The sequence below is a fragment of the Trichosurus vulpecula genome, chromosome 5 (assembly GCF_011100635.1).
Source record: "Trichosurus vulpecula isolate mTriVul1 chromosome 5, mTriVul1.pri, whole genome shotgun sequence".
NCBI classification, from domain to species: Eukaryota; Metazoa; Chordata; class Mammalia; order Diprotodontia; family Phalangeridae; genus Trichosurus; species Trichosurus vulpecula.
This window is the reverse complement of record NC_050577.1, coordinates 233,344,478-233,370,520: the sequence shown is the minus strand read 5'-3', so window position 1 is coordinate 233,370,520 and position 26,043 is coordinate 233,344,478. Positions and strand designations below refer to the sequence as shown.

At 37.9% G+C, this 26,043-nt stretch overlaps 1 protein-coding gene across 3 annotated transcripts in view; it reads left to right on the top strand.

The window, feature by feature from the left end:
* Positions 1-26,043, top strand: part of TMTC2 (transmembrane O-mannosyltransferase targeting cadherins 2) — a 534,931-nt gene that overhangs the window by 379,565 nt on the left and 129,323 nt on the right. For all 3 annotated transcript variants that reach the window (XM_036759984.1, XM_036759983.1, XM_036759985.1), the window contains one exon: positions 16,481-16,562. In XM_036759984.1, coding sequence (XP_036615879.1) covers positions 16,481-16,562 — 82 coding nt within the window. The remainder of the gene's footprint in view (positions 1-16,480; positions 16,563-26,043) is intronic.

Genomic DNA, 26,043 nt, shown 5'->3' with positions numbered 1-26,043 from the left:
CAAAGGAGAAATTTCTGGGGAAAGTGTGGTGAGGAGGAGAAAGTGTACACATTCCAACATGGTTTGGAAAGAGCTAGAAAGTGCCATGGTGGTTGGGTTCCAAGCAAAGTAAACATTATAGCTCACGAATAAGGAGAATTACATTATCAGAGCCCAGGGTCCGAGGGGCAGGAGTGTGAGTTCTAGTGGGTAAGCTGGGAATGATCAGAGTGACATGGAATGGTTGAAAATGGAAATAAAAGTCAGAAAAACACCAAAATTCAACGTATCTTTTCCTTTCTTTGGAAGCAGGGTAGAAAATGAGTCTCTGGTGACCTGTTGTTCACTGATAGTCATGGCAGCATTTTGACTGTCATTCAATCCAAAGGAAACTTTGAGGACTACATAAGGAGCTGATAAATTTGTATTAGGTTGACAGGGGTAATGGAGCACAGATAATAACTCACACTTCACTTCATTAAATATAATAATATCTATTGTGAGGTAGTTAGGAACAAAACTACCTGGTATGGGAATTAACTGAATGCATGTGCATTTTACCTGAGGGATTAGCTCTGTATGGAAATGTAAGATTGTGGTCAAGACATTAGCATGCAATGTTTTCCATGAAGGGTAAAAGTATTTTATATGTTTTAAACTAAAGACTTAAGAAAAAGCTATCATGTAGCAGCTAAGTGGCAGAGTGGATAGAGTGCCAGAGCTGGAGCCAAGATTCATTTCCTGAGTTCAAATGTGGTCTCAGACCCTTACTAAGTGTGTGATCCTGGGTAAGTCATTTAACCCGGTTTGCCTCAATTTCTTCATCTGTAAAATGAGCTGGAGAAGAAAATGGCAAACCACTCCAGCACTGTCATTCGATTATGTCCATTTTTTCTTGACCCCATGGGACTATAGCATGCCAGGCCCTTCTGTCCTCCACTGTTTCTTGAAATCTGTCCAAGCTTATGTTCATTGCTTTCATAACACTATCAATCCATGTTATCATCTGCCATCCCCTTCTTCTTTTACCTTCCATCCTTCCTAACATCAGGGTGTTTTCCAGTGAGTCCCATCTTCTTAAGTGGCCAAAGTACTTTAATTTCAGCTTCAGTATTTTTCCATCCAATGACTAGCCTGAATTAATTTCTTTAAGTATCAACTGATTTCATATCCTTGCTTTCCAAGGAACTCTCAAAAGTTGCAGGACCGCAAAGCTAGGCCTTCCAGATCCTGGATTCATCCCCATCTTAACCTTCTGGTTGGATTTTTTGCTAACACCCCTCTCATTGGTGCTGATCTGGGAAACTAGTGGAGAGGCCAATGGACACTGGACACCAAACCTGCTCTCAACACTATTCTAGCAACATCAGTTCTCTTATTGGGTATACATGACTCATGCACCCCTCTCTTTCTCTAGAGAGTGGTTAACTAAGGTCAAGCCTATATTGAGAAAATATTTTAAAATTAATCCATATTCAAAGAACTTCCTTACCTCCCCTCAAAAACTTCATCCCTCTCCAGTAATATATAAGGGTAAAGTCTGGAGCCATAAAAGATTTGAAAGAATTGCACTTAGAAAAGGGTAAGCATTTTTATTTATTTTTGTTTTTTTCATTTAACATTGAACAAACATGTGTCAGCTGTGTATGAGATACTGTGATAGTATCTGTCCTAAAAGTGCCTACGTTCTACAGATTTTCATGTAATGGTGACTAAGAGTCATTTTTCATTTTGTAGAAACATGATGTTACAGGTCATTGCTATGCTGTTGCTGTTCCTAAGCCATAGATGTACACACATACACACAATCTTTGATTTATTTAGAGACACTTAAACATAATTTTCTATCTCAGTTTCATCAGATTTGTATCAATTTGAGGCATGATAAATACTCAAACTGTACTTGGTATGTCATATCAGTGATCTAGTGAGAAGATGGCCCCTGTGGAAACCCCTGTGTGCCAGGAGAGAGGGAAGGATATTTAAATTCCCCCCTCCCATTTTAAAAATAAAAGTCTTCTCCATGATCATGAAAAATTCCCAAGTTTCTTTTAACTAATTTCAGTTAAAACTCTAGTTTGATCACGAAAGTTCTTCTCCTCTTTCCTCCTCCTATAAACTTCATGATCTCCAGATGTTTCAGTTTCTTTGAAACAATCTGAAAACTTCAGAACAAGTGGCTATATTAGGATAAAAACAATTGTGTAATTATAGGTCTTGTGTTTCTCCATATAGATATATTAAAATAATCCTATAAAATGTTGTAACTGGTATTTTCATGTTAGCAAATCTTACATATATTAAAACTTATATATAATTCACTTATGTAAATATTGATAAGAATTCTCCAATTAGGGCTATATTCTTATAAACAACATATTGTGGGATTCAGATTTTTAAAGAAACTGGTAAGGGGAAGGACATAAACTTCCACATAAAATGCTTTACGAATCCATGAAAAAAAAACCTGCCTTATGATTCCTTAAAAAACTGCCTTACTCTTTTATATGTTTGGAAAAAAGGTTTAAGACTGGAGATATCAGTTCAATGTATAGGACTGATTCAGTGTACATTACTCAGATCTCTCAACTAAGCATTGAGATGCCAAGACAACATTTTAGGAAGTTGATTTCTAAGGTGTGCTCTTTGGTTACCATGAAGATACTCTTCTTGCTGAGGTCAAGCAATCTTCTGTGAAGTTAGCTCTGTGTTGCACTAGTAATAAATTGTTTATCTGGAACCCAAGATGTTGAAACTTTCTATTCTCCATAACCAAGGAGCTCTTAAATATTTTATTTCTTCCTTGAGAAATGCAAACGCAACATATTTTCCTACAAAATAACACATTTTCTGTTAGTATTGGAGAGACAGCATGTGTTTGTTTTGTATCATAGTAGTACCAAAGCATGTGTGTGTGTGTGTGTGTGTGTGTGTGTGTGTAAGTGTTTATCAACTGCACACTTGACTGTTCGAAACTGGGAAACTTCTGCAATATGCTTTTCATATGCATTTTTATATACAAAGTAACTATACTAGTGAGGTGCCAAGATATGCCCCTTTTTCTCAGTGTATAATTTTTCCTCTCCTTTTTTAATAAGGGTCCGGTAACCTTGTGGACACTACCCAAGAATCACATTTGCCTCTAAAAGAGAAAGTGGAGGAGTTTTGCCTAGCCTCTCTGTTTGTAATAGCCTTCTCTTTGTTTGTATGTCTTCGGAAATCAGTATTCACAGGATGGACCCAAAAAAAAATCTGGTGCTTAACAGAAGATAGAAATTTGATAAGTTTAGTCGTAAAATACCCTGATTCCGACAAGTACATGCATCTTGAGCTGGTTGCCACCAAATCATCGTTTGCAAACTACAGGCCTATTTGTTGATGTTAACACCAAACAAATTACATAGTACAGAAATTTTTTCCATGTCTGCAATATAGATTCCTTCAGACTGTTAGACTTGCTAATTTTTTTTTACTTTGGATCTAAATAGAGATAGCTCAGTGCAGTGGCTCTGTGCTTTATTTGTAAAGAAAGCCCTTAAAAAACAACTCTGGGATAATATATTTTAAAACATAAATGTCTCATTAAATGGAAAATATAATATATTTTAAAAGTTATAATCAGGGCAAAGCAAAGGTAATTTCAGAGGGAAGATATTAGCAATTGAGGGGCTGGGAAAGGTGAGATCATTATTTATTATTTTTTTAATTTATGGCTGATATAGTTCGTATGCTTATAGAAGGAAAGCATATAAAGTGTAAACTTCTCTCATACATATATACGTATATATGTATGTGTGTCTGTCTATTTCTAGAGATATTTTAAAACAAACCCCTCTCCTTTCCCTCACTTTTAAAATGAGCATATACAGTTGTTTTAATTTTGTAAATACTGGTACCTGTATATATTATGTACACTGAAGACCCCTTAAATCAGATGTAGGAGATGTTATGAAATGACAAACAAAATGTTGAGAAAATATATTTTAGGTGAGCAGAGAATATTAGTTAAAACTTAATTATCTCTAACAAATACCTGTGGACTTATAGCACTTCTAGATGTGAAGGATCATACTTTTTTTACAGTCTCTATTAGTTTCTCCAGAAGAAGGAAGAGGCAGGGAGACATATTGCACCAAAAGTGATGCCTTTTATATTATGCCAACACTGCCAGGATTGTTGCGAGGTTTATATCAGCTCTTTTCATCTACTCAGCAATGGAAATATTTGATTACAAAGATAAATTTGAGAAAAATTGGTGGTAAGATTGAATGATGCTGTAGTAAGGTCTAGAATTTTCTTTTATTTACAAATATTAGGTGGGAGACAGCATGGAGCAATAGACAAAACAAAAAATTGGGTGTCATGGAACCCAAGTCCAAATTCTAGCTCTGACACTTCACATCCTTGTGATCTTGGACAAGTCACTTCACCTCTGTGGGCTTCTGTTTCTTTATCTGTGAGATAAGAGAGCCATACCATGATCTCTAAGGTCCATTCTAGTTCTAGAACCTATGATCCAATGATACACCAGTTCAATTCGGTCAATTCAACAAGTATTTATTAAGCACTTACTAAAGAGCTTTTAAGCTTCTAAGCTCTGAGGATACAAAAGAGACATAAAGACAGTCCCTGCTGTCAAGGAGCATACACTCTAATGGGGAAGACAATATGCAAACAACTATGTATGTCTCAGGGTAAAGTAAGGTATGTAATATTCAGGGTAAAGTAAAGGAATTTCAGCGGAAAGGCACTAGCAATTGGGGACATGGAAAGGTGAGATATAATTACTAATTGTGTTTTATTTATAGGTGATGTACTTCATATGCTTACATATGCATATAAAATATAAACCATATGATCTTCTCTCTCTCTTCCCCCTTTTTCACCTCTCCCCCCCATACACACACATACACACATACGTGTGTGTATGTATGTGTATCTATATCTAGAGATATATCTATTGATAGAGATTAGCTTTGTTAGAGAGCTACTTGGAGATATCTCTATACATATAGACATAGACATATGCACCACGTCCACTATCCTCTGCACCATGCTGAGAATACAGACACAGAAAGCCAAACAGAACAGTTCCTGCCCTTAAGAAGCTTGCTTTCTAATCAGATTCTTCCAAAATAAAGTTTGTTATCTTTCTTTTCCCTCCAAAATCCATTTTCTTTCTTTTGACATTATTATTTTTGTTTGAGGCATCCATGAAACTCAGTCTCCTATACTTAGAACATTGGTTTTATGTGTGATTCTTCCATCTTCGCTCCAATATCCAGTCTTTGGCCAAATTTTGTTTATTAAAGCACCAAAATTGATTATTCCAGTATGTGAAAAGGAGAAGGGATGTTTATAGAGCAAAGGGCAAGAGGAAGTGGTAAGAAAAACAGGAGAAGGACATGATAGTATTTGAAAGTCTATCATATGGAAAAATGCATTTATCTTGTTCTTCTTGTCCCAGAAGGCAGAACTGGCATTGATGGATGGAAGCTGCAAAGGGCCAAATTTAGATTTGATATAAGGAAAAACTTCCTGAAAATTAAATCTGTAGAAATATGGAAAGAGATGACTCAGGAGGGAGAGGGAGCCTGTTAACATTAGGTCTTCAAATGGAGGTTCAATTAGATGCTTGAATTTCAGGATGATGTTTGAGGAGATTTCTATTCAGATATGGACTGGATCGGAATAACTTTGAGGTCCGCTTTGATGCTGTGATTATGTGATCTTTCTCTAGGCAGCATAGTACAATCAAAAAAAGATCTGATTTTGGAGCCAGAATACCTGGAATCAGAGCAATCCTTCCTCTGATGCTTAGTACATTCATGGCCTTGGGAAAGTCACTTAACTTCCCTATGCTCCAATTTCTTCATCTTAAAAACAAATAGATGGCCTCCAAGGTCCCTTTCATCTCTAGATGTATGATTCTGTGATGCGGTGTATCTACTTCACTGCTTCTCTAGTCCTCTGCAGGCCTTCATATAAGATAGTTGGACTATTGCAATGGTCCTTACTAGCTGTGTTGCCTTGGTCAGGTCACTTAACCTCTGCTGTAATATACATATACCTATCTATCAGGACTGTGAGGATGAAATGAGATAATATTTTTAAAGCTCTTAGCCCAATGCCTGGAACATAGTAGGTACTTAATAAATGTTTGTTCTTTCCTTTCCTCTACAGGTCGTCTTTCCTACTACTGCCAAATTTGTCTGCCTTGTGCATAGATCTTGTCCTATCACTCCTGTGATTAAAAACCTTTAATGATATCCTGTTTCCTACAGAAGGAGAGTCACATTACTTATCCTGGCATTCAAAGCCCTGGATAATCCAATCTTAAATTTCCAGTCATAACTCCTAGCATTTCATTTCATGCATTCTCTGCTTCAGCCAAACTAAAATCACTCTTTGCCATACACACCCCGTAAGTTTCTCATCTCCAACCCTTTGCTCATACTATTTCTATTTGTGGGATACCTTCCCTCTTCTCCTTCCACTTCCATCTGTTGAGTTCAAACAAATACTTGAAAGACAAATTCAAATATTCCCTATTCCTTGAAGCCTTTCCTGATCCCACAGTCTGTAGTGACCTTTGCTCATTAGACTTCCCATAGCACTTGTATGTATTCATTATGCACTGTTTTCTGTTGCTGTCATGGGAATGGTAAAATCCATAAGGTGGGGATTATGGCTTACTGAAACAGAAGAAAAGCTTGTGGAGTTGAACTGAATTTGTATCCTGAGCACAGTGTTCTGCACATACAGTGCATTGAATGAATTGAAATGAATCCATGCTTTTTGTCTTGGAACTTATCTATAAACCACTAATCTCTTTCCTGCTTGGTTGGATTCTGGGATTTAGGCATTAGATATTTCCTTCTTCCATGGTGACCTTTCCCAGATATTAAGAGAGAGGCCAATGGATGCAATAACACAGAAACCATGGAATTTCTCACTAAGTGGAGAAGGATGAGGAAAGTGGAAGGAATAAGCATTTATATAGTACCTATTTGCCAGTCCCTGTGCTAGGTGCTTTATAAATATCTCATTTGATCCTCTCATCAACATTGTGGTGTAGGTGCTGCTATTATCCCCATTTTACAGGTAAGGAAACTAAGGCAAACAGATGTTAAGTGACTTGCCTAGAGTTGCACAGCTAGTATGTGCCTGAGACTGAATTTGAAATGATTTTGCTCTTCTTCCCTCCCCCCAAATCCCCCAAAATTCACTCAATTACTCTCAATAGAGACAACAGAGAATTTTTACTAAACATTTGAGATGTATTTGCAAAATCCTCTAATAGGTAGATAGTCCCCAAGACTGATCTTTCTTGCCAGTTTGTAAAAGTTTTAGTTATTTTGATTTTCCTTCCTATTTTTAAATTGGGTTAGCCAAAAGTCTCCCCGTATTATTTATGTTTCCAAGGAAATAGCTCTTAGTTTTATTTGTCACCTGTGTAGAAAGGCAGCGTGACTCAGTGGATAAAGAATGAGCCTCAAAGCCCAGAAGACCCGGCTTCAAGTCTCACCTCTGACACATAACAAATGTGTGGACCTAGGCATTTAACTGAAGCTCTCTGTTCTTGGCAACTCTCTAAGTCAGTCAGTTCTAGAGAGAAGATGTTGATATGCCTTAATAAGAGGAAATCTTCACCTGGCAGTTCCTTGTATCAGTGGAATCATAGGTCCTGTTTTTATTCCTTACCTTTTCAGTGCTATTTTTCCTACCAAATTATCAATCTCCCTTATAATTTCCACTAATATCTCCCTGGTAATTATTTCTGGTTTGTTGAGTTTCTGTTTTTAAAAGTACTTACTCAGTTCATTACGATATGTTGTCAGTCCCATTACAATGTGAGCTTCTTTAGAGCAGGGACTGTTTCTAATTTCTGTTTCTAACCCCAATATTTTGCACATAGTAAGCACTTCCTAAATGCTTGTTCATTCATTTATCATATGTCTTTTCTATTTTATTAATATATGTTCACAGATTTCCGTTCTCACCTCTGATACATACTGGCCGTGTGACCTTGGGCAACCTCTCATTGCTATAGATTATAGTATTTCTAATACTATAAGTTATAGAGAAAATGTTCACCTGATTATTATCCTTTTACTATTTCTGTAATTGGTTCTTTGACCCATTCATTCATAATCTATCATTTTCTTGTTGTCGTTGTTCAATCTTTTCAGTTGTATCTGACTCTTTGTGACCCCATTAGGGATTTTCTTGGCAAAAATACAGGAGTGGTTTGTCATTTCCTTCTCCAGCCCATTTTACCAATGAGGATACTGAGGCAAGCAGGGTTAAATGATTTGCTAAAGGTCACACAACTAGTAAGTGTCTGAGGCTGGATTTAAACTCACAAATATGAGAGTTCCTGACTCCAGATATGACACTCTATGAACCCAGCTGCCTGTGTCATCATTATGTCTCCATTTAGATCTATATCTTTTTGTTTTGTTTAAATGCATCTTAATATTATAGAATTCTAGAGCAAGAAATGATCTTAGAGATAAACTCATCCAGCACCCTTGCTTTGTAGTTGATGAAGTTTAGGCCCAAGAATGTTAAATGACTTCCCTACCTCATATAGCTAGCCAATCATGGAATCTGGACCAGAGCCTAGTTTTAGGCTAGTGCTATGTTATAATTCCACAGCTTACCCAAAGGAATAGCACTTCTTTTTTCATCTAATAAAAGCAAATGGGAGAGGAAGCACAGTATAATGGATAAAGGGCCAGCCAGGCTTGGAGTTGGGTGTACCTGGCTTCAAGTCCTATAATTGACACATACTATGTGACCAAAGGCAAGTCACTTTAACAGTACATCAAGCAACTTTCAAATCATCTGTGGTTCTGTAAATTACACACGAGTTGTTGATCTGTACTGGTAGAGTGATTTTCCACAGTGGGAAATCCCCATAACCATGAAATCATAGGTCAACCCCCCCCCCAAAAAAAGCCAACAAGTAAATGCACATTGCATGTATTGTGTACAGTTAGTGAATTATTTACATCTGGCTCTTTCCTCTATCAAGTACATCTGGATTCAAGTTTTGTGGCCCTCTGCCAAGGACACATGGAGGCCTCAAGCTTGCCTTCTCATCGTGTTTGCCGCCTTTTATGGTACTCAGCAACATCTTGCTCTCTGTTGTGACACAGCTGCATGCCAGCTGCCCTCTAGGAACCCTCCTCCTTTTTTTAACCACTGAATAGTACTTCCCTGGTTATCATCACTGTACTTGACTTCCACAGAATGAGAGTGTCATTTCCAGTACATTATAAGCCTGGGCTGGCCCTGTGGCAAACCTCCACCAGGATTCTTTTCTGTACAGTTGCCAAATAGTTTGGGATCCAAATGATTTTGTGAATGTTCAAGATTTTTCCATGCCTGGAAGGAAATGCCTGATTGACATACATTTTAAGAGAAAAACTGGAAGCCATTCTGGGTTTGTGAGTTGACTCTCAGCTCCCCAATTTGTGTATTGACCTATTTGGGGAATACATGATGTGTCTCACACTTCCCACAAAAATATGTGCAGATATAGTCTTAATAATAAAAGTTGTGATTCATATAATACTTCAAGGATAAGATCATTCTCCATTTTGCAGATGAGAAAATTGAAGGAGAGAGATGTTAATGATCTTGCCCAGTGTCATGTAGCTGATAACAGCTGAGGCAAGATAAAAGCATGGCTCTTCCTGAAATATAGTGTTAGGACATTGTGTTGTGCATGACAGAATATCTGAGGTACAACTCTTAACTCAAACTGATCAAAGTTACGTTTTTATAGAGTCATTCTTTATGGAATCACGATACCATCACTAATTTGATTTGATTTGATTTTTTTGTCTTCACCTGTAATTCCATTGGTCTAGGTAATTCATTATGGTACAGTGAAAAGAACACTGGCTTTAGAGTTGGAAGACCAGGGCTCAAATCTTGCCTCCAACTCTTTCTACTGATGGGACCTTGGAAAAGTCACAACCTCCCTTTGCCTGAGATTCCTCATCTGTGCAATGTAGTGGCTAGACTAGATGACCTCTTAGGTCCCTTCCAATTCTGGATGCTATGATACTCTACATTTCAGCCATATTGGCCTATTTGCTGGTCCTTTCATTTGATCCATTTCAGTGCCTTCTCTTTGACTCTCCCTAATGCTTAAAATACTCTTCTTCCTCATCTTAGCCTCTTAGGAATCCTTGACTTGCTTAAGGATTCTTTAGAGAACATAACCTCCTTGAGCTGTTTCCTTATTTTTGTCATTGCATCCCAACCATCTAGCATGGGGGTGGGGGGACTGGCACATAATAGGTACATAATAAATGCTTGTTGGTTGCTTGCTTGATATGGTTGAAGTTCTTTATTCATGCTTGTCTGAACATTTCATCATGCTGAAGTCAATCTGATGATGTGGTCTTTGGACAATGGACATGCTGGCCTGTATTCAAAGTCTCTTCTGTTTAGTAGGATATGTCAGAGATTCTCTTCTGCTGGCATAGATATTGAGTACTCTGGGTCCTTCCTACACCCCAGTGATTCCTGGGAGGAGGATTTCAGTAAAGGAGCCACTGTATCTTGTCAATGTCATTATCTCAAGGAAATCTTCAAAAAAGTGCTTAAAGGGAGACTGTGTCTCTCATAAATTCTGTATTATCCATTTTTCCTGTATAGCTCCTCTGTACACAGTAAGCATTTAATGAATAAAGGAGGTGGTATAAGTTAGTGAATTAGAGATCGGACCTAGATACCATGAACACTTGAATTCAAATTCTGCACCCCCCAGGTACACAGAGGCTGTGATGACCCTGGGTCGGTCACTTAACATCTCAGGGCTCTAGGTCATCCTTTAAGACTACAAATTGTAGAGACAGTGCTAACTTGTATAGGGACACAGAGTTTTCTCTCCTGAGACTCCCCCATACCTATGAAATCATGGGTCCATTCCTTGTCCCTATGCTCAAAGTCAATTTAATTAAACAATCATTTATTGAGCACCTCCCGACTCAATGATCAATGAATTCTTAACGGAATAATATTACCTTGGAGGGAGGTCTGTAGTAGAGTGCTCCAATGATCGGTCCTTGAAGACAAACAAGACATAGACAGGATGAACTGGAAGTAACGGTGATCTCAGAGACAACACACTGGTATTAAGGGGAACTGGAACAGGCTTCTTACAGAAGATGTTATTTTATCTGAGTCTTGGAGGCATCCAGGGAGGCCAAACGGTGAAAATGAGGAAGGAGATAATTCCAGGCATGGGGTACAGCCAATTAAAATTCCTAGGGTTGGGAGATGGAGATGCCTCATGTGGGGAAGAGCAAAGAAGCCAGTGTCATTGACCTGTAGAATCCATTGAGGGGAGTGAAGTATAAGAAGAATGGCCAGATAGTAAGGTTATGAAAGACTTAAAGGTCAAACAAAGGATTATATTTCTATTTCTTTTGAATAGTAATTATGCATTATATACCCTTACTTTGGATATAAATACATACATATATGTATATGTACGTGTTATACATATTATCTATCTTTCCATGTAGGCATGTATATATGCATTTCCAATATTCCAGAAGTCTTACTGTAGTTTTATGCCATTAAAGGTTAAGATTAATACTTTTGGAACACCTTTTATATATAGTATATATATTTTTTTATTACCAGAAAAAGGAAAAATTATAAAATGTTTTAATCTGAGCAATATCATATGTTTTTATTTGCCTACTATTCATAGTATCAAAATATTACATTTCTGATTGTACATTAATGTCAAACATATTATCGTTTAGTCAAATCTGATTCCTCATGACCCCATTTAGGGTTTTCTTGGTAAAGATACTGGAGTGCTTTACCATTTCTTTTTCCAGTTCATTTTACAGATGAGGAAACTGAGGCAAAGAGGGTTAAGTGACTTGCCCAGGGTCACACAGCTAATAAGTGTCTCAGTCCAGATTTGAGCTCAGAAAGATGAGTCCTGATTCCAAGCCAATGCTCTAGATATTGACCACCTAACTGTCCCAGTGTCAAACACACTGGTTCATAATTGTGGGTGAAAGAGAAGAAAGAATGAAAAAAGGAACAGAAGGGAAAGGAACCATGGTACAACGGATAGAAAACTGGATTTGGAGTCATCAGACCCAAGTTCAAATTCTGCCTTTGTTACTTACTACCTGTGTGATATTTGGTAAGGTACTTAACTTTTTCTCAGTTTCAGTTTCCAAATGTAAGAGGGAGACTGTGTAAGAGGGAGGTGGGTGTCATTATTTAAATTTGCACTCCATTTTTCCATTGGATTAGAATAAATTATCATGTTTTACATTATTAGAACTTCCAAAAGTACGAATTTGAATACATATGATCACTTCATGGGATTCACGATTTGCACTAATTTTTCCCTAGTTATAATCCTACAGGGGAACGGGAGGGGAATGAGACATTCACATAACTAAGAACAATATATATATATATACATATATACATATATATTATATATATATATATAAAATAATTGAGCAGGTCACTAAAATTGTGAGGATGAGGAAAGACTTCTTTTAGGAGCTAGTACTTGAGTTAGGAAGTCAGGAAGAAGAATATTCCAGGCACAGGCAACATACATTGACTTTTAAGCAGAAATAGAGTGTCATGGATCGATAATAGTGAGTAAACCAATTGAGCTAGAAATTACACCAAATAATGGAGAATAACTTGTAATCAGCCTCAAAAAAAAAATAAACTAGATTGTGTGGGTTTTAAATGCCGAACAGATGAGATTATGTATCATGGAGGTGGTAAGGAGTCACCCAAAGATTCGTGAACAAGACAATGACAGATTTTTGCTTTAGGAAGGTCACTTTGGTGGGTGTGAGAAGGGAGAGACTGGATGCATGGCGACCAATTAGAAAACTTTTACAATAAAGAGTGATTAAGAGCTTGATCTGGAGTGGTAGTGAAGGGAGTGGGTGAGAGAGGTGTTGTAAAGGTATAATCAACAAGAACTGGGCAGCTGATTGGATAGAGGGGTGAGTAGTAATGGAGAGTCAAAGATGCCTCATTTAAGTAACATACCTGGATGGATGATATGGAAATAGAGTGATTAAGAGGAGGAGAGGGACATTTGAGGGTGAAGAAAGTGTTCCATTTTAGACATGCTGATTTTGAAATGCCTGTTTTAACATCTAAGTGGAGATATTTTATTAGGCATTTGGAGATGCAGGACTAGAGCTCAGGAGAGAGTTAATGTTGGATGTATAGATCTGGAAGTCAACTCCAAAGGGATGATATCTAAACCAGAGGATCAGATGAGATCACAGAGAGTGAAAGTATATACATACATAGATGCATGCATACATATATATATATATATATATATATATATACACACACATATTATATATATATATGTATATATATATGTATGTGTGTGTGTGTATATACATACATACATATCTATATGGAGACAGAGAGAGAGAGGAGGAGGAGGAGGAGGAGGAGGAGGCGGCTGCCAAAAATAGCGCCTCGGATTATACCCATTAACTTGAGAATAGTGTCTCTCCCAAGCCTAGAATAGTACTTTTGGAAAGAGGGGGTACTGGATCAATGTGAATTAAGTTGAACTGAGCCAACCAGAATGCTTAATGATTATATGGGTTGCATATGTGGAAGACGGTTGTATTTCAGTAAAAATTGTTTCCTACCTGGATAACTCCATAACTAAACATGAGCAAGACATGCTGCAAAAGTAATATTTCATTTTCTGTTATCCTAAAAAGAAAGTGATAAAATAGTTGAATTAATTGATACGGTTTAATTTTTCCACTTCCAGGATCACTAAACCAAAGCTCATGGTATGAAAGTCCAAAGTGACTTTGGCATAGAGACATTAGTTGATTACCCACTGCCTCTATCTGATGAGCTCTTTGCCCTCTCACTCAGTTGGCAGATAACCAGCTAATTAATGACCACAGAGGGGAGAAATGGGGTCTTGCAGGAAGGTTCCGTGTTTCCTTTGAGAAAGAGTATTTTGGCGTTAGCTGTGTTTCTTCTGGCATGAGCCAGATGATGGGGCTCATTGAATTTTATGACTTGGTCTACTGAGCAACGACAGGACACTGTTTCGCTTGTTTTTCTGATGAGGTGTGTGTCCTTGTTGATGCTGTTCCATCTATTGTTTTGCTAAGGCAGTACACCCAATGTCTTTATTGCCTCTTATCTAGCTGCTTTAGTTGTGAGTCGGTCCCCTTCAGATGTCCTTATAAAACATGAGAACAACATACATAAAGATTGCTCTTTTTTTCCCCCTGAATGTCTGCAAACATAATAGATATGATGGTTTTTACTTTATATGGTTCATATATTTTTCACCAAGGATCTCAAAATATCATGGTATAATGAAAGAGGCCCTGCAGTGGAAGCCAGGAGAGACTGGCCTCTGGCTTCTAGCTCCAGCTCCGCCATTACTAAACTTTGTGACCTTAAGCAAGTCAGCTAATTTCTCTGAAGGTAGTTTGGAGGTGGGGCTGGGGGAGGGGAGTGTGCTTAGTTTATTTGTCTGTCAAATGAAAGTTTTGGATCATTGGAGGGGAAATTATTTCCAGAGGCTCTTCTGGGCTGTAATGAATTTGCCTTTACTGAACTGAATTCCCTCGTAGCTTAGATCCAAAACTAAAACTAAATGATACACTGGCAATCCATCTATCTGTTAGCAACAGGAGGTTTACTTAGTCATAACAGGGGAATGATATTCAGAACAAGGAAGGGATGTTTATCCAGGATAAAGCATTGATTGAACTTCCCACTGTGGTTCAAGCTGCTGGTCTTTGGTCACAAGCCAAAGGGAATAATAACTCTGATCCCTCTTGTCCTGGGTATTTCATATTCAGGAAGCTAAAATGAACCAAACCTTGGTCCCCTATGCTAATTAAATCTCGAAGACAGTTTCAGTAACTTTTTAAAGAAAAACTACACTCATTTGAAGGTAGGGTGAGGGGAGGGGCTGTTCTGGGTTGGTGAGATATTACTCTTTCTATACAAGTCTCCAAATGTCATGTTGTATCGTGCATTTGGCAGAGTTCTTCATGGATCCTTTTCGACAATATGGAGGGATATACGCTAAATGATAACATAGTTTGTTGGATTTGAAATTGGTTGATTAAACAGAACCAATGACCAAGGAATATTACCTTGGAGAGAGGTCTCTAGTAGCATGCTCCAATGATGTATTCTTGCTCGGTGCTTTTAAATAATTTTATTAATGACTTAGATAGAGGTATAGATGACATGCTTATCAAATTTTCAGATAACACAAAACTGAGAGATGTGGGTGATAGATCCCATATTTAGAGCTAGAAATAACCTTAAAGTCCAGCCCTCTCATTTCACTGTTGAGTAAACTGAGACCAATATATTAATAAAAGTCAGAATCCAAAAAAAGATCTTGAAAAGCAAAGATGTTGAGCAGAAGCTAACAAGAAGAAATTCAATAGGAGCGAATATAAAAGTTCATGTATGGGTTCAAGAAATGAACTTGACATGTACAGGATGGGAAAAATGTGTTGAATTCTGGAGATTTTAGCTGACTTCAGGTTCCGCAGGGAGCCAGGTTAATGACACATTAGACTGCATTCAGAGAGGCATGATGTCCAAAATGACTGAAGTGATAGTCATGCCATACATCTGGTACCTTGTCCTCACTTCTGCTTGACACATTTTTGGTGGTGGAGGTTGGGTTGGTATTGCTCGCTGCTGTTGCCTGTTTGAAGGCTCTCTCTTGGATGAGATTAGCTTTTATCTATTTTTTTTCCAGAAGGAAAACCTGGGAACAATAATGAAGTTACAGAGAGGGAGATTTCGATTTTACCAAGAGGGAAAATAACATTCTTAATAATTAAAATTTTCTCAAATTAGATTGAGCTGCCTTGGGAGGTAGGAGGTTCCACATCACTAGGGGTCTTCACCTCCTTAATGAGCACTTATTACAGATGTTCTAGAATAGATTTTTGTTTTGATCAGAAGACCTCTGAGGTCTTTCCCAGCTCTCAGTTTCTGTGATTTTTGTGATATACATGGTTAGTCATTTACTCAAAACTAGCATCAATATTTTTCATTTTATTTTTCAAGTAAAAAAAAGTTAAGGTAGCAAATACCAATCAGTTAATAAGTAAAATATAAATCAATGTAACAAAATATGAATCACGTATTAAAATTTAAGGAGCTGAGAATACAACCCAAGTCTCTAGAAGCATCATTTTGATCTGCATACTGTAAGATCGAGTAGACTTTTCACCATAGGAAACGTCAACAAAAATGGTTGAACCTCTACAACGTCCGTATGAAGGTTGGAAACAGGTAACTAGAGGGTTATGTATTTCACCTAATCATTAGAAATTAAAGGTAGAATATTCATTTTTAGGCAGGAAGTAGATGATGACTTAGGAACCATAAAGGACTAGAGATTATTTATTTCATCATCTCTTTCTCCCTCTCTCCTTTTTTTAAGGGCCGTAAGGATGAGGCTGAAAAATTCTTCTTGAAGGCTATTCAGCTAGATCCCACCAGAGGCAATTGTTACATGCATTATGGTAAGTACTTGCTGACTAGAAGGTTTCTGTTTTCTTCTTCTTGAATGCTGGCTCAGCCATTAAATAGTTTCCTGAACTGTGGAAGGAGAGAGGAAGACAGTGATTACACATTCTGAGCTGGAATGGATGTGAGAGGTCATCTCACCCAGCCTCCTCATTTGGCAGATGAGACCTGAAGCTCAGAGAAGGACACTTCCCTAAGATCACATACACGGCAGAACTCCCTGTTCAGTGTTCTTCATGTAGTACTACATGACCTCTCAGCTCCCTTCCAACTCTAGCTCTGTGATCCCCTCTCTTTTTTGCCATCTTCTATCCTCTCTCCATCTTTCTCTCTCTTTCTGTCTCTCTCTCTCTGCATCTCTGTCTCTCTGTCTTTGTATCTATCTCTTTGACTCTGTTTCTCTGTCTGTCTTTGTATCTCTGTCTCTCTCTCTGTCTGTCTCTGTCTCTCTCCCTCTTTCTCTCTGTCTTTGTCTCTCTGTCTCTCTCCCCCCTCCTCCTTTCCTCCATCCTTCCTTTGTGAATTTCCTTCATCTTTCAGTCTTTCACTTCCTTCCTTACTGTTCTGTATACCTAATGAAGAGCCACAAATGTTGACATTGATTCCATATTTAAGATTTTTAAATGATTTCTGACAAAATAATTTAACAGCAAAACTACTCAGAGGGCAAGTAGGTGGTACAGTGGATAGAGCTATTAGCCTGGAGTCAGGAAGACTCATCTTCCTGAGTTAAAATCTGGCCTCAGGCACTTACTAGCTGTGTGACCCTAGGCAAGTCACTTAACCCCTTTTGCCTCAGTTCCTCATCTGTAAAATGATCTGGAGAAGGAAATGGCAAACCACTCCAGTCTTTGTCAAGAAAACCTCAAATGGAGACATGACTGAAATGACAAAACTACCCAGGAACCTTCTACCTTTCAAGTTAACTGGTCATCTCAAAGAAGACTGATTTTTTTGTGTTCACTTTGCAACTTTGCAAAATACTGCAAAAGACTTGCTTATTTCTTTCTGGGGAAAAAGGGAAAGTATCCCAGAGAACTGGAAAGCTTGCTTATTTCCAACAGTACTAGGTGACATTAGACTCTTCTGTGACTAGTTTGCCCAAGGTTAGTGGTTCCCTTCCACTGACCTCCAACAGCTAAGCTTGGACTCAGCCCTTCCCAGTAAGGATGCTGGACCAAATCCAAGCAGTCATTCCAAGCAGTTTAGCCTATGGCTTCTCCAGATTGGGTCTGTATAACAGTGCTGTCACATGCAGCTGTTTCATTAACAGTGACTCATGTATTAAGTGAGGTACTTAGCTGCTTTGGTGTTGGTTAAGTTTTGTTTATTTCTACCAAATTTGCAGCTGTAATAGTTTTCCAGGAGCCAAAAAAAGCATTTAATTTGGCTGATCTTTTGCAAAAGGTGTTTTCTGATATTCTTCAAGCTTTGCTATCTTCCTTATTCTCAGGTGGAAAACCTGAAGGTGGAAGGAAATTAAATTTAGGGGAAATAGAACCAATACACTCATATATTGCTTAATCCCTTCCCCTGGTTCCAGCTGGTAAAAATAAATCAGTGACAGGCCGTCAGTGGGGAAGAATGGAAATAATAAAATAGAGGATACACTTAACCAGCCGCAAGTCCATTTGTTTATTTACATGTCTGTTTGAGTGTTTATAAATTGAGGGTAGTGACGTGTTATCTTGCCAGTGAAATGCAGCATGTAATTTTTCACATTCTGTTGCATAACAGCTTCCAATTTCTTTTTGCACTGCAGTCTTATTAGTGTGCATATGTGTGTGAATGTGTTAAGACGACAGCTTATAGCCTCAGTTCTTCATGTAAAGCAAAAAAAAAGTGTTACTTGTATTAAATATTTCCAACCAGCATTTCTTTAGGCTCATAATTTGTACTCTTGCTACTATCAACAGTGGGGAATGTCTCCATAATTTTTTTTTCTTTCTGCTAGAGGACCAATGAGTATGCAAAATGATGTTTTCATCCAGCCTCAACTTAATTCCCCTAACCATGTGCTCTAAGCTCATTTCCAACAATTTAATTACATGCTTCAGGTTTTTTTTTCAGAAGCTATTCCTTTAGATTTATTCCCTTCATTGCTACTTTTGGAGTTGAAGATGGAAAATATTTCTGAACTTAACTGGGTCTCCGTATCCTCTTCTGTAAAATTATGGGATGGTACTAGATGCCCTCTACTGTTCCTTTAAATTTGTGAGCCTGGGACTTTCATGAGTGGATCCTCTAATTTTCATGCACATTGACTCTGTATCTATTCTGGATTATTTATGGTCATTCTCTGGAGTGTAAATGGTTCTTGGTTTGGAGTTAAAGGGTTTAAATTTAAAGCCTGGCTTTTCTTATTTTGTACAATTTTAAATAAATTACTTTGCCTCTCTGACTCTCAGTTTCCCCATATGTTAAATAAAAGAGTTGGACCAAGTAATGTCTTAAAAAGTCCCTTCCAGGTCTGAATCCTTTGACACCTCTAAGAATCATGTTTCTTATATTCCTAAAGCAATCAAGACAACCAAACTTTCCATATGAAATTCTATGCTCTACTTCCATTCCAGAATACGGCTCATGCTCTCAATGTTATATGTAGTTTTGGGTGACAAGAAGAGCATATACTTTAAAAAAAACAGTATTTTCGAAATGCTTGTTCCATGGAAATGAAGCAAAAGTAATACATAGATGTCAAACAGATAAATAACATAGTCATTAATTATTGTTGTTAGAGGTACCTTGGACAGAGGTCTAGGCTTGGAGTCAGCAAGATTTCAATGTTTCTAGTGCTGAGTCTAACATAGACTATGTGATGCTGGGTAAATTACATAATCCCTTAGTCTCTCCTTCCCTCAAGAAACTCTGTGAGACTGTATGTTTCCGACCTGCAGAAGCAGAGGGACTTTCCACATAGGGAATTCTCTACCTTGAGGAATGAGAAGGGAACAAGCATTTATTAAGGGCCTACTATGTGCCAGGCAATATGCTAAGTACTTAACAATATGACCTCATTTCTTTCTGTATTTGACTTATTTGTGTGTTTGCATTGTTGTTGAATTGTTTTTCAGTCATGTCTGACTCTTCATGACCCAATTTGGAGCTTTCTTGGCAAAGATACTGAACTAGTTTGCCATTTCCTTCTATAGATGAGGAAACAGAGGCAAACGGTCTTAAGTAACTTGCCCAGGGTCACACCGATAGTAAATGTCTGAGGCTAGATTTGAACTCAGTAAGATGAGTCTTCCTGACTCCAGGCCCAGCGCTTTATCCACTGTGCCACCTCACTGCCCTGTGTATTTGTATTTTTTGTCTGTATAAAGCAAGCCATGATTTTATATAGTGAAATAAATTTTCAATCAATATTTGCGTCATTTTTCTCTTTAATAACAGTAGTAATGACCAAGGAAGTAGCCCAAAAAGAGAATGTAGAAAGAGGAAGAAAAACTAAGGGACTAGATAATATTGAGCCAACCTGTTTTGAGAATCAGCAAGAGCCTGCCTTTTCATTTCAAGTTAGCCAACGTAACTATTGACTCTTGTTCATTCAGAATGGCAGCTGGGTGCCCTAATGAATAGAAACCCAGACTTGAAGCCAGGAAGAGTTGAGTTCAGATCTTGCTTCATAGGCTTACTAGCTGTGACCCTGTGTAAAAGTCACTTAATCACTCTCAGCCTCAGTTTACTCATCTGTAAAATAGTCATAATAATAGCCTCTAGCTCACAGGATTCTTGGAGATCAAATGAAATAATTCTTTGTATACATACACATATAATATATGAGTTCACATATATATATATAGTGTATGTGTATATATATGTGTGTATATATGTATACATACACACCTACATATATGCGTATGAGTGTATGTGTATATACATGCCTCTATATACATGTAAGGTTGTATATATATATATATATATATATATATATATATATATATATATATATATATACACATACCTATGCACAAATATGTTATATATATGCATGCAAGTTTATAGAATATGCATACACTGATAAATATACAGCTTTGCAAACCTTAAAATCCTGTTCAAATATATTTATTTAAATAAACTATTGTCTATGTTATTATTATTCAACCATAGGGGAAAAGAAAAATGAAAAATTATGTTTAGCACAATAGAATTTTACATTTGCAAACAGACCTTAGAGATGCTCCAATCTACTCTCAGTATTCATTAAACAAACAGAGGCCCTAAAAAATGTAATCTCTCCAAGGTGGCAGAGTAGCCTAATGGCAGAACCAAGACCAGCATCCATGTTTTCTGGGTCTTGGATAGATCTCTTTTCCTAGATTACATAATCTACATTTAGATAAGTAATTTTGGAAGCTTTTTTAGATCTTGAGTGATAGAGTCCTTTAAGAAATAAGGGTGCACTAGCTGGCACAGTGGATAGAGTACTGGCCCTGAAGTCAGGAGACTCTGAGTTCAAATCCAGCCTCAGACACTTACTAGCCGTGTGACCCTGGGCAAATCACATAATCCCAATTGCTTCTGAAAAGGAAAGAAAGAAAGAAAGGAAGGAAGAGAGAGAGAGAGAGAGAGAGAGAGAGAGAGAAGAAAGAAAGATGGTTTAGTGATATGTTTTGTTTTTACGTTACAGCCAGACTGTGAGCTCCTTGAATGGAGGGACTTTTTGCTTTCTCTGTATCCCGGAACTTAGCACAGTGCCTGGCACATAGTAGGCACTTAACAGAGCTAATAAAAACCAACCAATAACTGTTACCCAGTTTGACAGCTTATACAATGTTCTTCCCATGTAGTTTCCCTTCTGTCACTAGAAAGGAGGGAGGCAAGTTTCATTATTTATGTGTATAATTCTAAGAAAGCCATGTCATTATATGCTTTACCCAAAATTTCTTGGAGGATTTATATTTGAAACATGTGCTTATCTTCCTGTAAAGGAATACTAAGCACTCACATCTATCTAAAAATGTTAAACACAGAATATGCCTTCATGCCCTAAGTGGATTGTTTCAGTATGTGCTAGGTGTGACTATACACTCAATAAAAGCTTATTAGAAACTTCTCTCAAAAGAGAGGATGTAGTGCAATGGGGAAGAAGCCTGTAATCTAAATGCCACGTTAGCAAATACTCATTTATCCAGGTTCTTCATTTTAATTATGTTTCAATGTATTAATTTTGATTCTGAAGACTTATTAAAGTTGAATTGGAATGCTTTTATATCCATCATGTTCATTCACATTTGACAAACATTAATTAGACACATACAGATTAGGATCTGAGGGAAATAGAAAATTCAATTATATCAGGTCTCTGTTCTTAAGGAACTTACGGCCTAGTGGGGGTAAAGTGAACAGAGAAGTATAATACAAAATAGAATATGGGGCAGATGAAGGGTACCATGTGCTATGATATCAGATGTGTATTCAACCAACATTTATTAAGTGTTTTCATGTGTAAATCATTATTTTCAGTGATTGGGGAGATAGTTTAACTAAACTATAGTCTCTAGTCTCATAGAGCTAATGGTTTAGTAGCAAATGTGAAGCATAGGAAAAAATTAGGAGGTTTATTGAACATTTTCCATGGAGCTGGGCTTGGGTTTGGGCCTCTTCCCTCTATGCTACAGTACAGCCTAATATAAGATTAGTTCTCTAAGAAGGTGCAAAGCAAAGTGAAGTCCAAGGGGCCAAAGGTCATTGTTGGTGAGGGGAATTATGGGAGGCTTCATGAAGAGGAGCTTTTGAGAATAGGCTGTGGTTGAACAGGCAAAAAGAAGAGAGAGAAAGATTTAGGAATTGCATGATTAAATGTCCAAAGGAGAGAAAATGGTGGGAGTAGGCCAGGGATCATGAAGAATTCTTCAGTTTGGCCAGAGCATAAATAAGTAGAAAGGAGTAAATAGAAATAAAACTGGATAGGTAGTGAGTGTAGGACTAGATCTGGAAGGTGATTAAAAGCTAGGCAAAGGAATTTAAACTTAACTCTGTAAGTTAGTTCATCAGTTCTGTGTTAGAAGGTGAGTAAATAGTGAGTCCAAGATCATACAAAATGATGAAACACAGACTTAATAATCATCCTTTAATCTGACTAAACTGATGTTAAAAAGGGTATTTTTTCTTAGTTGGAGCAATTTCCATTCTAGAGTTGGTTACAAAGCTTATTACAAGATGCTTTGGACCATGTCATATTTTTTATCTTGTATATGAAGATAAACAAAAATTGTAATAATAATATTTTTGATAATATCTGAGGGCAATGCGAAGAGCGTTGGGCCTGGAGTCAGGAAAACGCATTTTCCTGAGTTCAAACTTAACCCCGTTTGCCTCATTTTCTCATCTGTAAAATGAACTGGAGGAGGAAATGGCAAGTATCTTTGCCAAGAAAACCTCAAATAGGGTCACGAGGAATTAGACATGATTGAAACAACCGAACAACAACAGCAATGATTATATTAGTTCACACTTGATAGAGTGCTCGATCTGAAGTCAGAAAGTGGCCTCAGACATGAGCTAACTTATTTTCCTCATGGGTGAAATCGGGACAATAACAGAACTTACTTTGCAGAGTTATTGTGAAGGTAACGTGAGATGATAGTAAAATGTATTGCAAACCTCAAAGCACTATATAAATGCTAGCTAATATTATTAGCTAGTATTTAACATGTACTCAGGTTTTTTTGAAATGTTGATATAGCTGCATAGAATGGGGTAAATGTAAATGCATGTGTGTTTACATGTACAACCAAACCATTTGGCATTGTGTTTTTGTGTTACTTCGGGGAGATGATGAGTAAAATACTGGTGCGATTCCATATTCCAATGGAAGCTCGGCCTCCTGGGTGAATTGGTGATTTAGACTCTTGACTGTAACTGTTATAGATAATGGATATTTGGAGAACATGGCCCAGATGGCACATGACAATAGGGATTTCTGGAATTTACGACAGCGTTTAATAATCTTGGAAATGGAACACGAGGTTGTTCAGTGCCACTTCAGGTTTGTAACTGTACATATTTTTGTGAGCTGCGTCATGATTGTCTTCTTCTTAAGGGACTTGTCATCATATAGCGGTGACCCTAGGTTCTCTAAAGCCAAGCCAGCAAAACTCAGTGGTCCCAAGTAGTTTGAATAATTAATCCCACGAAGTGGTCACATTATTTGAATTAATACTACATAATTTCCATTGGGCTGGAACCAATTACCATGTTTTACATAATAGTGACTTCAAATAGTGAAAATTTGAATACATGCAACCACTTCCTGGGATTCATTATTAGCAGTAATCAGGACCCAGCTGGAGAGAACCCTTGAGTAAGGGCCTAGTGGCGTATTTGTTTTGTATGCAGTACGTTTCAGAAAGGCAGGTCACTAGGAGTTTGGCCAGCGTGTATCAAGTGGTGATTTTTCATGGTCCCAGCAACCCTGAAGGAAAATCCACTGAGGCATGGAGAGGCTTTGATCTGTTTCATGGGTGAGGGTAACCTCAGTGATAAAAGATAAAATCATGGATATTTTCAAGTTTCAAAATGTGCAATGATCCATCAGTTTTCTCATCGAGAGAGAAAGAGGCACTTAGAGTAGAAATTGTTTCTTCCTTAACTTCGTTACTTATTCCCATGAAAGATAGGCAAGTATAGTTATTGACCCAGTTTGTGAAACACTTCGATTTGGGGGGGAAATGTCATTCTTTTCTTTGACATTTTATAACCTTTTCATCCAAAGTGACAATGTGATTCAGCCAAAAAAATCAGTGGACTCAGGATCCCTACGTTCTTGGCCTGGCTTTGCCATAACCAGCTGTATGACCCTGTACGTGTCTTCTGTGGGCCTTCATTTCCTCCGCTCTAAAATGAGGGGGTTAGCTTTGCTGTTCTCTAGGATCACAGGAGCCTAGATTTAGAAGGGACTAGAGGCCATTTCATCCAATCTCTTCACTTCTACAGATGAGGAAACTGAATCACAGTGATGTGAAATGGGCAAATGCCCAGGGTCACATAGCCAGTGAGTTATCTGAGGCAGAATTTGAACTCAGGGCTCCCTGACACCAATTCCCCTGCCCTATTGAGTGAGTACCTGCAGCTAGGTAACATAGTGGATGGAATGTTGTTCCTGGTGTCAGGAAGGTGTGAGTTCAAATGTGGCCTCACTTACTAGCTGTGTTACCCAGAGCAAGTCACTTAATATCTCTGCCTCAGTTTACTCAACTGTAAAATGAGGCTAATAGCACGTATCTTACAGGGTTATTGTGTGAATCAAATGAGGTAATATTTATAATACACTTAGTAAAGTTCCTGGCACATAATAGGCACTTAATAAATGCCTGTTTCCTCCCTTCCCCTATCCACTACACATGGCTGCCTTTCCAGTGCCATCCTGTGATTTAGTATGGATACAAATGAAAAAGGGTGTAATCAATGAATTTTTATACTTAATTTCTTTTCATTTTCTTCCTAAAATTTCAAGATACATTTGGAAAATAGACAATATATAGGAGAAAGGAAATAACTTCTTGTCAGATGGCAGTAGGGGAGATGCTTATTTAGCAATGGGTTGTACCGATGAGGTCACTTCCAGCTCTAAACATTCTGTGTTTCTGTGGGATCTCTAAACATCCTCTGGACACCTGAGGCCATTTGAAATCTTAACAGAAGCTTATATATTTCACAAGAGATGACTTGAGATCCTCTTCTGAGCCTGTGATTCAGAGAATTCAATATTGAGTCAAAGTAGCTGCTGCAATAACTCTGGCAAGAAAGTGAAAACAAAACAACAAAACAAAAGAACATGGCTGTGAACGATATTGCTCATGGCTGGTGCTGTGATCCTCAGAGAGGCAGTGTTGTGTGGAGGATAAAAAGCTGGCCTCGAAGCTAGGAAGACATGGATTCGAATGCTGCCTCTTAACACTTACTAGCTTGGTGACTTTGGGCAAGCCAAGATGGTGTTACCTGCACTGCTGGAGGTAGTTTCCTTAGAAGGAGCTAGCTAACAATGTCCATGAAATCACAGGTCTAGTCCCTACCCACATCCCTACTAAAATACACATTATAGTCAATATTGGCCATTATGTGTTCGTGAGTTCTCTTTACAGAAAGCAGGCAACATAGCTTGTTGCTCAAACTGATGACCAGAGAAACGGGAAGAGCTGGGTTCAATCCCACTTTTGTCACATGTTGTCTTTATAATTCTAGGCCACTCACTTAACATCTCAGTGTGCCAGGAAATTCTCTAGGATTGTAAATTGTAAAAAAAAAAAAAGGGGGGGAGTGGGGGGGTGGGGAGGGTACAGACCTGCAATGGAAGGGGAAGTTCCTTACCTAGTGTTAAGACATCTCTTGCAATACCACTGTGATCTTTTTTTTTAAATCTCCTCTGATCTCAGAAGCTAAGCAGGTTTAATTCTGGTGTCTACTTGGATGAGAGACTGCCTAGTAATAGTTTGTTTAGGCAATGTGGAGTAGTGGATAGAGAGGTGGATG